At 34.8% G+C, this 15518-nt stretch overlaps 1 protein-coding gene across 1 annotated transcript in view; it reads left to right on the top strand.

The window, feature by feature from the left end:
* Positions 1-15180, top strand: part of PINX1 (PIN2 (TERF1) interacting telomerase inhibitor 1) — a 107419-nt gene extending 92239 nt beyond the window's left edge. Inside the window, exon 7 of the mRNA XM_069075659.1 lies at positions 13663-15180. Coding sequence (XP_068931760.1) covers positions 13663-14181 — 519 coding nt within the window. The 3' untranslated portion in view covers positions 14182-15180. The remainder of the gene's footprint in view (positions 1-13662) is intronic.
* The last annotated feature ends 338 nt before the right edge of the window (positions 15181-15518 follow it).

Below are 15518 nucleotides of genomic sequence, written 5' to 3'. Positions count from 1 at the left end.
TGGGCACTGAGATGTTGGAGTCCAAATATGGAAGTTCCACTATTAGTGAGAGTATATCACCATGGAAACACTGGAAAATCAATTTCATCTTATATCCTTCCATTTCTACACTTGTACATGGTCTACACCTATAAAACAAATCGGAGAATTTTGGTATCATCTAACTTAGGTTTCAAATCATTTCCCTCTTTTTTTTTTGCTTTTGCTTAGATGACACTGCTCATAATCTTCCTTCATCATCCTTTGATATATTTTGCAGATGAACTTATATTCTGTTCATTTCACTCTACATCAATTCATACAAGTCTTCCCAGGTTTCTCTGAAACCATCCCTTCACCATTTCTTATAGCACAATAGTATTTCATCACATTTATATACTATATAGCTTGTTCGTCTGTTCCCCAATTTATGACATCCCCTTAGATTGCAATTCTTTGCCAGTTCAAAAAAAGCTATAAATATTTTTGTATACCCTTGGACTTTGTTTTCCCCTCCTGAACTGCTGTGTTTTAGTATGTTAACCAAGAAGGGCAGGCTGGTTTTTGAAGAGGCAGAAGAACTAGAGACCAAATTGCCAACATTCACCTAGATTCTGGAGAAAGCAAGGGAGTTCCAGAAAAAATCTACATCTGCTTCATTGACTACCCTAAAACCTTTACTGTATGGATCACATGTGGCAAGATGGAATGTGACCAGATCATCTTACTTATATTCTGAGGAACCTGTATATGATCCAAGAAGCAATAGTTAGGTAGAACCAAACATGGAGCAGCTGATTGGTTTAAGATTTGAAAAGGATTGCAATAAGGCATGTATATGGTCACTTCATTTATTTAACTTATATTCAGAATACATTCTGCAAAATGCCAGCTGGACCAATCAGAAGCCAGAATTAAGACTGCCAGGAGAAATATTAACAATTTCAGATGATACCACTCAGATGGCAGAAAGTGAACAATTAAGAAGCCTCTTGATGAGGGTACAAGAGGAGAGTGCAAAAACAGACTTGAAGCTTAAATTTTTTAATTTTAATAATTAAATTTTTTAAGTGCAAAGTTCTCAGCAACTGGTCACATTACTTTCTAGCAAATAGAGAGAGAAGAAATGGAAGTAGTGACAGATTTCATATTCTTAGGCTCAAAAATCACTTCAGACAATGACTACAGCCATGAAATTAAAAGACACTTGCTCTTTGGAAGGAAAGATATGGCATATCTGAAGAGAATACTAAAAAACAGAGACATCATCTTGATGACAAAGGTCAGTATAGTCAAAGGTATGGTTTTTCCACTAACAACGTATGGCTGTGAGAGTTGGAGTGTAAGGAAAGCTGAGTGTCACAGAATCTATGCTTTCGAATTGTGATACTAGAGAAGACTTTTGAGAATCCCTCATCAAGGAGAGCAAATCAGTCAGTACTTAAAGAAATTAATTCATCCCTAGAAGATCAAATACTGAAGCTGAAGCTTCACTGCTTTGGACACATTGTGATTGATAGGATTCATTGAAAAAGACCCTGATGTTGGGAAAGATTGAAGGACACAGCAGAGGAAGAGATAGATAGATAATGTTATGGAAACAATGAACATGAACTTGGACATATTTTGGGAGATAGTGAAGGTCAGAAGGGTTTGGAATGCTATAGCCCATGGGGTCATGAGGAGTCCTGCACACCTGAACAACAAAGACTTTGTTTTACTTAGGACTAATCTTTCCCTTAGCCTCTCCTTCTTTTAATTCTTTCTCCCCACTTTGCCTCTTTCCCTCCTAATTTACCTGTTGAGTGAAATGTATTTCTATATTCAGTTCATGTGTGTGTGTGTATTTGTAGTCTTCCCTCCTTTAACCACTTCAGATGAGAGTGAGGTTCTACTATCTCTCTCCCCTACTCCTCTTCCTTCCTATAGATATTATACTTTCTCACCCTGATTACATAGTTTTCTCTAACCTTCTCCCCACCCCCATTTCTCTTCCCCTCTCTTTTCATTCTTCTTTTAAGATCATTAGGACCTAACAGAACCATTCAGAGACCTTCTAATTAAACTCTGTGATCCCTGATAAATGCTAGGGTTCAAAGGGAAACCATTTCCCTATATCAGAAAGTAAGGAGTTTGTCCTTGTTTTCAGTTCAATTCAGCAAACGTTTATTAAGAGCCTGCCAGATCCAAGCATTGTGCTAAGTGTTTAATACATTGGATCCTTACAGCAATCCTTTAGGATAGTTGTTTGGTTAGTCCTTTATCAATGTGTATTCACATTTACATTTTTATATTTCTCTTGATTCCTTTATTTACACCTCTAACTTTCTACTAAATCCCCATCCTTTTATGAATAATGCTTGAAAATTCTCTATTTCTGGGGCGGCCAGATGGTGCAGTGAGTAAGAGCGCTGGCCCCGGAGTCAGGAGACCTAGGATCATCAGTTCCAGCCTCAGATACTTAACACCCACACAAAATAACTGGCCATGTAACCTTGAGCAAGTTACTTAACCCCAATTGCTTTAAAAAAAGAAAAGAAAAGAAAATTCTCTGTTTCATTAATGATCTGTTATTTTCCCCTGTGGCATCATACTCGGTCTTACTGGTTATGTTTATTCTTGGCTGGAAGCCAATATATCCTTTGCCTTCTGGATTCTTGTATTCTAAAGTAGCTGCTAAATTATGTGTGATCCTGACTATGGCTCCTCACCACTTCAATTATTTTTTTCTGGCTACTTGTACTCTTTTTTTTTTTTAACCTGCAGATTGAATTTTGGCTATAATGTTCCTGGGAGTTTCATTTTGGGGTTTCTTTCAGAAGATAATCAGTAGACATTTTTCTGTTTCCATTTTGCCCTGTGGTTCTGAGATTGTAGCTGTTTTCTTTTAAGATTTCTTGAAATTTTATGTCTAGGCTCCCTAACATAACATTCAGATATTCTCCTCATAACATTCAGATAGCCCCAAAATTCTTAACTTTTTCTCCTCAGTCTATTTTGCCAGGTCAGTTGTCTTTGCTATGAGATAGCTTAATTTTTTTTTCTATATAAGTATATTTTTAATTCTTTTAATTCTTTGGTGCTTTTTTTTAAAGTTCTTGCTTCATCTCTTCCAGGAATTCTTGAGTTTGTATAAGAGCTCTATGTTGGAATTCTTTATGTTTGTTTGCTCATTCTTCTAGCCTACTTCCTGACTTCAGAGTCAGTGTTAATACTGAGCTCTGCTGCACTTCTGGAGGGAAGGTCTCTCTAGCATGGTCCTACTTTCTTGGTGTCTTAAGGGTAATTTCATTTTCAGGATCTTGGGAGCAGGCTGGGGACCTGACCCAGGGCACAGTCTGCTGCCCCATTGGTCCAAGTTCTGCAGGTTCCTGACCTAAGTTTCAGTCTGAGCAACTAGCAGATGTTGCTGGATTCAGTTCCTGTCAGACAACTGGAAAGCTCTGCTGGTTCTGAGTGATACAATTGTCGATTCCCTGGTTACTCATCTATAGGCTGCTGCACCTGGGGTCTGAACCACACAGTTGCTGCTTGTTTCTGAACTGCTTTCTTGGTACAAAACCCAGGGTCTCCCTGCCTGGAAAACACCACTCCTATGTCCATGTCCTCTTCTCAGACCATCCTGGATCTGTGACCCAAAATTGGGGATTGAACAACAAAGATAACACTTAGAACCTGTCCCTGTCTTAGGGCTTGGTTAGTGTTCCAGAATATGCCTGGGACTCTTCTTCTCAGGGTACACAGCCTCAGACTGGGCACTAGAGTACTCTGTGTGGTATGTTTCTGTCCCAGTCCTCTAGCCCTAGTATCCACAGGCCTCTTTTCCTCTGTTGAACTGAGCTGGAAAAATTACTTACTCTGAATTTTTCTAGATTTTGCCATCAGGATTAGTCTGGTACAGTTTCTCCATAAGCTTGGAGGAATTTTATGGAGGGGAGCTCAGCTATGTTACCTCTTTCTATTCCACCATTGTGACTATGCCTTCTAATCAATCCATAAACATTTATTAAGTGTATACTGTGCTGGAGATACAAAGTTAAAAACAAAATGGCCTCTGCCCCCAACAAGCTTACATTCTAAGGTATATACAAGAGAGGAAGGCTCTAGGGACTGGGAGAAACCAGAAAAGGCTTCCTTCAGAATGTAGTTCTTGAGCTTAAATATTGAAGGAAACTAGGACTTCTAGAAAGTAGCAGTGAGGAGGGGGTTCATTCTAAGCATGGGAAGATAGCCAGTACAAGGTCATGGAGGTGGAAAATGGATCAGCATGTATGAAATGATATTTGAAATGAAATGAAATATGAAATGGATCAGCATGTATGAAACAGATAAGCTGGTGTGGGTAAATAGTAAAGTATATGTCAAAAGATGGAATGTATAAGAACTTTGGAAAGATAGGAAGGAGTCAGGTTATGAAGAGCTACACTGAAGAATTGGTACTTAATTATAAAGATGATGGGAAACCACTCAAGTTTATTGAGTGAGATGATGGGTAACATGGTCAGACCTGTGTTTTAGGAAAATCACTTTGACAGCTATGTGGAGAATAGGATAGAGTAGGGAGTGATGAGTCAGGGAAGCCAGTTAATAGATTATTGCAGTGTTCTGGGGTAGAGGTGATAAAGGCTTTCAGTAATGTGATATAACTATATGTGGAGAGAAGGGGTCATATAAGAGGGATGTGACGGTAGAAAAGAAAATATTTGTAACTGATTGGAATATTTGGGATGAGTGAGCATGAAGGGTTGATCACACTTAGTTTAAAATTTCCATTAAATAAGTCATGATACTAGATCAGAGCTCAGGAGAGAGAAACTAGGGCTAAACATAGATCTGGAAATCATCAATGATAATGGAAGCCAATGAAGTCACTCAAGTGCTCATATAGGGAAAAAAAAAAAAGAGGTCCCAGAGCCTTAGTAAAATTAACCCACAGTTTTTGGATGTGTCATGGATTAAGATCTAGCAAAAGACTAAGGAGTCATCTGGTAGGATGGCAGCTAGTAGAGAAAAATATGAAAACCTGGAGAGAAGAGTATAATTAGATTTGTCAGTTAAGAGAACTTTGGTAACTTATCCACACAGAAACTTTCTAAGATGGATACTGTAGGTGTTATCTCCATTTTACAGATGAAGAAACTAAAGCTCAGGAAGGTTAGGTAATTTGTCCCTTGTTCACACTGCATGGAAATAGGTGGGGCTTTAACCTAGGTCCCAGACTCCAAATATCCTTTACTCACTTGGAAGAGATGAGTGTTTTACATGGCTCTATGGCCTTAAATACAAGGATAGAAATTATAGCAGAAAGCCTGGTATTGCTCCAGTTCCTAGGGTAAAGCTGTTTACATTTACAGACAATGAACATAACCACAAAATGCTGCTTGGGCATTCATCCTGCCTTTAGAGTCCTCCTTTTTTCCGGAGATATTTAAATAGGCACAGTAAAGTAAAGTAAAAGTGGCCAGAGCTGGCATTAAATAGCCCATCCCAGTGATTTATTGCTTTGTACAAATTTTTCCCAAGATGAACAGGATTTGGGTGCCAGTACTTCCCTCTCCTGTCTCCATGCCCTGCTAAGTTTGTTGTGTAGTGGCCCATGATTATTAAAATCCTTATCATTTTAGAAATTGGTCACTGGCAGTGTTTTATGTGGTCATGGAAGTCCTCCAAACTCATCAAGTGAATCAAAAATAACATTGTTTTTCCTGATATTTTTTAAAGACTTTCATTAATACCTACATTTGGTTCCAGTAATTAAGCCTTTTAGAACTAGAATTCACAAAAGGAAAAAGCGAGTGAAGAGTGAGTTAAGAGGTGACGTAAAATAACTAATGTTAGAGTGTTCAGTACATTAATGCATTCCTGCTAGAGGTGGCCCATTTACAACAGCAAACATTTAATAAGACCTGTTTTACCTAAATGGACCACCTTAAGTTTTGTGGATGTCTTAAATGAGTTGTGGAAAAGGAAAAAACTTTCTTGAGTTATATCAAGAGAACAGATTTGTCATTCTGATAAAGTTCTGGAACTTTTTCATCCTTTAAAAAAGAAAAAAATGGCCTGATTTAAGTTCCCCAGGATTTATTTTTTATTTTGGTATTTGTTAATGGCCTTGGAATAAAAACTTGAAAATTGGTTAAGAAAGACAAATGAAGTTTTCTCTTATGGGTTCAGTTAATTTATTATCCTGTGTACTCTGTCTTCATGACCCAATATAAATTGGCATTTAGTTAACAACATAGCCTTAAAAGAGTAAAAAACACATCCATTCTGATGTACACGGTTGTTATGAACGTGGCATTAACTTTTGGAGTATGCAGTATTTTCATTCCACTGATATAATTTTGTTGCATTTCAGTCTTTTCAGAAAATTACCGGGTGCAATTTGTATGTGTTGATTTCTTGCTTAAGTTAAAGCAAAATATAAACTAAGAAAATGCAGTTTCTCTTTGGAGGGAGGGGAAGGTCACTCATTTTATTTTTAATATATTTTTATATGTTTTATTAAATATTTCTAAATACTTATAAAAATTTATTTTTTTAACATTTTGAGTTCCAAATTCTCGTCCCCCTTCAGAAGGCAATCAGTTTGATATGTTATACATATGATATCATACAAGATATATTTTCATATTAGCCATGTTGCAAAAGAAAACAGAACCCAAAAATAGAGAAAGTAAAGAATAGATGCTTATGTCTGCATTCAGAATTCATCTCTTCTTTCTCTGGCAGTGAATATTATTTTTCATAATGGGTCCTTTGGAAATGTCTTAGGTCATTGTCTTCATTAAAGTAGTTAAATCTTTCACAGTTGATCATTCTTACAACACTGCTGTTGCTGTGTACAGTATTCTCCTGGTTCTTCTCACTTCACTCTGCATGTTTTCATGTAAGCCTTCCCAGGTTTTTCTGAGAGCATCCCATTCATCTTTTCTTACAGCATAATACTGTTCCTTCACAGTTATATACCATGACTTATTCAGCCATTCCACAGTTGATAGGTATCCCCTTGATTTCCAATTCTTAGTCACCACAAAAAGATCCACTATGAATATTTTTGTACTTTGTATTTTCCCTTTTCTTTGATCTCTTTGGAACACAGACCCAGTAGTAGTATTTCTAGGTTAAAGGGTATGCATAGTTTCACAGTGCTTTGGGCAGAGTTCCAAATTGTTCTTTAGAATGATTGGACCAGTTCACAATTCCACCAACTTTTTAAAAATTTTAATGGGGTCACAATTATTCCACATCCCCTCTAGCATTTATCATTTTCATTTTCTTTCATGTTAGACAATCTGATAGGTATGAGGTGGGATCTCAGAGCTGTTTAAATTTTCATTTCTCAAATCAGTAATAATTTGGAGCATGTTTTCATGTGACCATTAATAGCTTTAATTTCTTCATCTGAAAACTGCTTGTTCATATTTTTGGCCATTTATCAGCTGGAGAGCAGCTCCTTACTTGGCTTAGTTCTCTAAACATTTGAGAAATGAAGCCTTTATTAGAGAAACTTGCTGTGAAATTTTTCCCCATTTCCTGTTTTCCTTCTTATTTAGACTATGTTAATTTTGTTTGTGTTTAAGCTTTTTAGTTTCATGTAATCAGAATTATCCATTTACTTCCCATAATCCTCTCTATCTCTTGTTTTGTCATAAACTCTTCCCTTATCCATACATTTGACAGGTATATTTTTCCGCACTCCCCTAATTTATTTATGATATCACCCTTTATTTTTAAATCATTTAACCATTTTTATCTTGGTATATACAGTGTGAGTTATTGGCCTATGCCTAGTTTCTACCAAACTGTTTTCCAGTTCTCTCAGCACTTTTTGTTGTAGTTAGTTCTTACTCCAATAGCTTGGACCTTTGGGTTTATCAAACACTGGATTACTATAGTCCTTTACTTTTGTGTGTTGTGTATCTAATCTATTCCATTGATCCTCCACCTTATTTCTTAGTCGATACCAGATTGTTTTGATGATTACCGTTTTGTATATAGTTTAAAATCAAATATTGCTAAACCACCTTCAATTACATTTTTTAAAATTAATTCCCTTGATTTTCTTGACCTTTTGTTTTTCCAGATGAATTTTGTGATTATTTTTTTCTAGCTCTATAAAATAATTCTTTAGTAATTTAACTGATATGGCACTGAACAAGTATATTAATTTAGGTAAAAATTTTCATTTTTATTATATTGGCTCAGCCTATGCACAAGCAATTAATATTCTCCATTTGTTTAGATCTTTTATTTGTATGAAAAGTGTTTTGTAAATGTGCTCATGTAGTCCAGGTAAACTTCCAAGTATTTTATATAGTCTGCATTTATTTTAAATGGAATTTCTCTTTCTGTCTCTTCCTTCTGGGCTTTGTAGGTAGTATATAGAAATGCTGATGATTTATGTGGGTTTATTTTATATCCTACAACTTTGCTAAATTTGTTTGAACTGGTTTTTTAGTTGATTTTCTAGGGTTCCCTTAAGTATACCATCATATTATTTGCAGAGAGTAATAGTTTTGTTTCCTCATTGCCTATTTTTAGTCATTCAATTTTTTTCTTGTCTTATTGCTATACCTAGCATTTCTAGTACAATATTGAATAATATTGGTGAAAATTAATACCTTGCTTCACTGAGAACTGATCTTCTTAGGAATCCTTCATTTTATCATTAGTATAGATAATGCTTGTTCTTGGTTTTAGATAAATACTACTTACCATTTTAAGAAAGGCTTCATTTATTTCTATTTTCTAGTGTTTTTAATAGGAATGGATGTTGTATTTTATCAAAGGCTTTTTCTGTACCTCTTGAGATAATCATGATTTGTGTTGGTTTTGTTATTGATATGATCAATTATACTGAGCGGTTTTCCTAATATTGAACCAATCCTGCATTCCTGGTATAAATCCCACTGGTCATAGTGTATGATCTTCATGATATATCACTGTTATCATCCTAATTGCTATTATTTTATTTAAATTTTTTTCCTTTATATTCATTAGGGAGATTGGCCTATATTTTTATTTTTCTGCTTTTCTTCTCCCTGGTTTAGGTATCAAAAATCATATTTGCATCACAAAAGGAATTTAGTAAGACTCCTTTATTTTTTTTCAAATAGTTTATATAGTATTTGGATTAATTTTTCCCTAAATATTTGGTAAAATTCATTTATGAATTTAACTGGTCCTGAGGATTTTTCCTTGGGGAGCTCAATTATGGTTTGTTCAAATTTCTTTTTCTAAGATAGTGTGATTTAATTATTCCATTCCTCTTCTATTGACTTAAGCAGTTTTTATTTTTAGAAATATCCATCCATTTCACTTAGATTTTCAGTTTAATTGTCATGTAATTAGGCAAAATAACTCCTAACAGTTGCTTTAATTTTGTCTTCATTAGTGGTACACTCACCTTTTTTGTTTTTTATTCTAGCTAGTTTTCTTCTTTCTTTTATAAAATCTAATTAATCAGTTATTTATCAATTTTTTTTTCATAAAACCAGCTTCTAATTCTATTTCAGTGTTTGTTTTTTAAACTTTCAATTTTACTAATCTCTCTTCTATATTTAGGACTTCTGCATTGGTGTTTAATTAGGATTTTAAAATTGTTCTTTTTCTAGTTTTGTTTTCCTCTTTTTTTGTTATTGTTATTGCATGCCCATTTCTTTGATCTTCTCTTTCTCTCTTTTTTTACTATACATGTTCAGAGATATAAATTTTCCCCTAAGTATTACTTTGACTGCATCCCACAAATTTTGGAATGTTGTCTCTGTTGTCATCCTCTTTAGTAAAATTGTTGATTGTTTCTTTGATTTGTTCTTTGACCCACTCATTTTTTAGGATTAGATTATTTAGTTTCCAATTAACTTTTTTTTTTTCACTTTTTGGAGGGCAATTGGGGTTAAGTGACTTGCCCAGGGTCACATGGCTAGTTTTTGTGTTAAGTGTCTGAAGCCACATTTGAACTCAGGTCCTCCTGACTCCAGGGCTGGTGCTCTATTCACTGCGCCACTAAGCCACCCCCCAATTAACTTTTAATATATGCTTCCATGAGTCTTTATTGACTGTTTATTTTATTGACCCCTTATTGAATTGAATTTATTGCATTATGGTCTGAAAAGAGGTTCTGCATTTTATTGTAAGGTTTTTATGCCCTGTACGTGGTCAGTTTTTGTGAAGGCACTATGTAAAACTGAGGGAAAAAAAGATATATCCCTATTCAGTTTTCTCCAGAAGTCTATCATGTATAACTTTTCTAAAATTCTTTTCATCTCTTTAAATTGTTTCTTATTTATTTTATGGTAAGATTCACCTAGCTCTGAGAGGGGAAAGTTGAAATCTACCATTAATATACTTTTACTGTTTATTTCCTTTTGTAATTCATTCAACTTTTCCTGTAAGAATTTCAATGCTATGCCATTTGGTACATTTATATTTAGTGCTGATACTACTACTTTGTCTGTCATGGTCTTTAGCAAGATATAGTTTCCCTATTTATCCCTTTTAATTAAGACTGTTTTTGTTTTTGCTTTGTTTGAGATCGTTATTGCTACCCCTGCCTTTTTTACATCAGCTAAAACATAACAAATTCTTCCCTAGCCCCTTATTTTAACTCTTGTCTCTCTGTTTCAAGTGTGTTTCTTATAAACAAAATATTGTTAGATTCTCATTTCCAATCCATTATGCTGATTTTTATATGAGTGATTCCATCCCATTCACAGTTATGATTACTAACTATACATTTCCCTCTATCCTATTTTCTTCTATTTCTTCTTCCTTTTGTTTTTTTATCCTATTCCTCCTCAAAAGGTCTGTTTTGCTTCTAACAACTGCCTTCTTTTATCCACTGTCTTTTATTACCTTCCCTTTCCCCCTTTCTTTTATTTCTTTCCTACTTCTCTCTTGTGTAAGATAGATTTCTATTTCCAATTGAGTATATGCCTGTGTGTGTGTGTGTATGAAATGTGTGTGCATATATAAAATGTATGTGTATATATATTTTCCCTCTTTAAACCAATTCCAGTGAGAATGAGGTTCAAGCGTTGCCCATCCCCCCCCTTCCCCTTCACTGTACAAACTCTTCCTTGCATACTTCTTTTGAGATAATTTTCCCCATTCTTCCTTTCCTATACCCCTTCGCCAAGGATATCCCGCTTTCTCACCTATCCTTTAAACACACACACACACACACACACCATCATCATCCCAACATAATTTTGCTTTGCTAAATAACACTTTGCTGCCCTCTTTCTATGTAGAATCTTTCTAACCACCCCAATGATGATAAAATTCTTACAAGTTATGTTTAATCTTCTCATATAGAATAGTAAAGAGCTTAACCTTACTGAGTCCCTTATGCTTTCTTGTTCATGTTTTAACTTTTTTGCTTTTCTTGAATCTTATATTTAAAAGTCAGATTTTCTATTGAGTTCTGGTCTTTTCATCAGGAATACTTGAAAGTCTTCTCCTTCATTAAATATCTATTTTTTTCCCCTTGAAGGATTATACTCTGGGTATTATGGTAGCTGTTACTTCTTGTGTGATCCTGAATGGCTCCATGATATTTGAATGGCTTCTTTCTGGCTGCTTGAAGTATTTTTTCTTTGACCAAGAGCTCTGGAATTTGGCTTTAATATTCCCTGGAGTTTTTTTTTTTTTTCATTTTGGGATCTCTCTCAGGTGGTAATCAGTAAATTCTTTCAGTTTCTGTTTTATCCTCTGTTTTTTTTTTTTTTACATTGGGGCAGTTTCCTTTATAATTTCTTGAAATGTGAGGGCTAGATTCTTTTTTTTTTTTTTAATCATAGTTTTCAAGTTGCTTAATAATTCTTAAATTATCTCTCCTTGGTCTATTTTCTTGGTCAGTTGTTTTTCTGGTGAGATAGTTCACATTTTCTTAGTTTTTAAAAAAATTATTTTGACTTTATTTTATTGTTTCTTGATGTCTCATGGAGTCATTAGCTTCTACTTGCTCAGTTCTAATTTTTAAGGAATCATTTTCTTCAGTAAGCCTTTGTACCTCTTTTTTCATTTGACCAATTCTGCCATTCGGGGAATTATTTTCATCAGTGAAGTTTTTTACTTCTTTTTCCATTTCTTCAGTTCTATTTTTTAAGGTATTGTTTTCTTCAGTATTTTTTGGTGCATCTTTTAGTGTCTTTTCATAATTTTCTTCCTTCGCCCTCATTTCTTTACCTAATTTTTTTCTCTACCACTGTTGATTTTGAAAATAATTTTTTAGCTCTTCCAGGAATTCTTGTTGGGCTTGTATCCAATCCATAGCTTTACTTGTGGCTGTTTTATTTTTATTTTTTGGCTTCTGAGTTTGTGTCTTGATCTTCCCTGTTGCCATGCTTTCTTTTTGTGGTCCTATTCTTTTTTGTTGTTGTTTTTGTTTGCAGGTACTATGATAAGTAGTTTATAATTATTGTCTTATTTTACCCTCACAACAACCCTGGGAGGTAGGTGCTATCATTTTCCCCATTTTACTGATGAAAAAACTGTGCCATACAGAAACTAAGTTACTTGCTTAGGGTCACATACCTAGTAAGTGTCTGAGACCAGTTTTGAACTCAGGTGTTCCTGACACCATGCCTGGCTTTCTGAAAGAACCAAATAATCAGTCTGTGTTGTGAAAATAAAAAGACAAGAGAATGGATTGAGTAATTTTCTAATACTAATTATCTAACTTTTTTGTCTCAAAACCCCTTTATACTTTTAAAAATTATTAAGAATGCCAAAGAGCTTTTCGTTTGTGTTGATTATATCTATTAATATTTGCTATATTAGAAATTGAAAGGGTCTTGGGGACCCCCATGGGTTCCTGGACCTACTTTGAAAATCACTGATTTAAAGTATAAGCTTAGCATTATTTATTATCAGATTATCTTTTTTAAAGTCTGTTATATAAACAGTACTCCCTAGACCTCCATTTTATTGTTGATTTCATGTTTTAAAAATTTCTTCCTCCTTGACACATTTTCATTACTTTATCACAAAATGGCCAAAACCCCTATGTGATCCTCTCTTGCTTTTATATATTTCAATTTAATTCAGTTTTCTCTATCCTCTAAATCTTCTGAGTATATGAACACATTTCATATCAAAGCATATATTTCATAGATTATCAGTATAAAGATGAATATTTTTTTCCTCTGAGTTATGAGCTCCTGACTTGCTAGTGTCATATGATATCACATATGTATATATGTGTGTATACATACATACAAACAAACAAACAAAGAGAAAAACTGGGTAAGGGGAGAGTTCACTACAGAGTGAAAAGTGTTCCCATTATTCTTGAAATAGGGCTGCTGTAGCTAGGGTTTGGGAGTTTGGACTGGAGTGTTACCAGTGTTCTTGAGTTCCAAATAAATGATTTACAAATCAACTTTTTGAAACACAAGCTGTTGTTAGTTAAACACTACTTGTTTCCTCATTTTAACTTTTACTTTTCTATACTCCAAAGGTCTGAATATCTAAGGTTTAGATAAATAGAAAAAAAAATGCCAGGAAAAAGTGTCTTACCCTAATTTTTCTGAAAACCCAAATGTAGGATGACTGTAGGCAGGGTCTTGCAGTTAAGTTGGGAGAAACTAGACTATCTGGAAATTTATCAAAAGTATTTCCTTGATTTTCTTTCATTTTTAAAATAATTTTTTAAAACCATTTTTCCTCATTTTCTAGGAAGATCATAGTCCAAGTGCTGCAAGTGAGGAAAAAGACACTCCCACAGTGACCAGTAACCTCACTGTACAGGAATATTTTGCTAAAAGAATGTTGGAGCTAAAGAACAAATCAGCAGCCATACATATGACTTTTGTGGAAACCAAGCCTTTTGAAGAAAAAAAGACTAAACATAAGAAAGAAAAAAAGAAAAGGAAAAAAGCTGAGGACTGGAACAAGCCCAAGGCCAAGCATCCTAAAAAGGAGAGTCTGGAGGAGGAGGACACATGGCATGCTGACCATAAGCCAAAGAAAAAGACCCTTCTTGAGAACCAGGTTAGAGACCCTGATTATGAGCGGTGTTTGGATACTTCTTCCCAGGAGAGACCAATTTGTGATGAGCAAGAGCCTAGTATAGGGATCTCTGCCAGAGAACTGAAAAAGAAAAAAAAGAAAAAGCAAGAGGAAATGGTTATGGGATCTGCCCAAGATCAGACATCAGAGAAGAGGAAAAAGAAGAAGAAGAAAAGCCTTGAATAAAGGTTTCCTTACTTGGACTTTCATATCATTTGAATGTCATAATACCTTTAGTGTAGCCTTATGGAAAAACAAAAACCACAAAGAAAGAAAAAATCCTTGGCCTGAAGTCAGAGCAGAGTTTACCCAAGATGATTTGTTCACATCTTTTAACATGCCCATGGATTGCTGGGTCTCGCCCTCTCATCACATTTTTCCCAACTATAAAAATTTCCAGAAGAACTTGAAAAACGATCCAAATCATTTCTCTCTGAAGCAAGATTATTTTTTAAGACCATGGATCCTACATTGTTTATATGTCGGGGGGGGGGGGAGGGTAATGGGAGAGCACCAGGGTAGAGGAGGGAGAAACATGTGAGATATATGTCTTTGCATATGCACACACAGATATTTGAATTTTCCACTACTTCCTTTGGCAATGATAAATTATGCTTCCTTTTGAAAGATTTGCTCTAATTAAAGGATTATGAGTCGATGCCGAAGAACATAACCAAATAGTTCCTATTGTTCTCTAGCCAACTAGTACATTTGTGCCAACTAGGAATTATGTGATTTTAAGAAAAAAAATGTCTTTTTGCCCCAGATTGGCTTTCTGTATGGGCATTTCTGTTGCTTCTCTTAGCATTCCAAAGATTCTAGATGACTTCAAACTGTCATCATTGAACTAGATTCTCCATATATTTTTGGTCTGATAGGTGTTATAAGAGACTTTTTGTACTTATATTGAATTTTACCCTTTCTGAGCTGTCTGCAATGTATTTGGTTGTACCTGAAGCCAAATCAGCCTTTTTTTTTTGGAATAATATTGCCACACAGCCCCACCCCAATTACAATGATCAAATATGCAAAACCTACCAAAATAAAATAAAAACTGAAAGCTAAAGATTTTCAAATTATTAACTTCATATTGAAATTGAACTTATGCTTTGGATTATATCTCAAGTCACTGCTATATGGAAGCTCTCAAATTAAACATTAAAGCTTTTTCTCCATTTCAACCTTGCTCAATCCTAATGGTATTGCTTCATTGGATTTTACAGTCTGTCACACCCTGTGGCATGTTTTGCTTTATGTTGGTTCATCTCTCCCCACTATTGATTTATACAGATGACCAAGAAGTCACCTTTACACAGTTACAGTACCCAGAACAAAATAGTAAATGTATGTATATCATTAAGAAGTCCAATCCAGATGCTGATCTTCTCCTTTTATCTCCTCCTTTTTTTTCTCCCTATTTCTCCATCTCTTTTCCTTCCCCTTTCTCCTTTACTCCCTCTCTCTCCCTTTAGAGACTCCTACTGTAGTTTTCATCTGCCATGGCTCAACTTCAGTATCCCTGG

Source organism: Petaurus breviceps, unplaced genomic scaffold (assembly GCF_028583685.1).
Source record: "Petaurus breviceps papuanus isolate PSGF00001 unplaced genomic scaffold, PetGlider_PUasm1.0 90919, whole genome shotgun sequence".
Classification (NCBI taxonomy): domain Eukaryota; kingdom Metazoa; phylum Chordata; class Mammalia; order Diprotodontia; family Petauridae; genus Petaurus; species Petaurus breviceps.
Note: the sequence above shows the minus strand (reverse complement) of the source record. Positions and strands in the feature narration are given on the sequence as shown.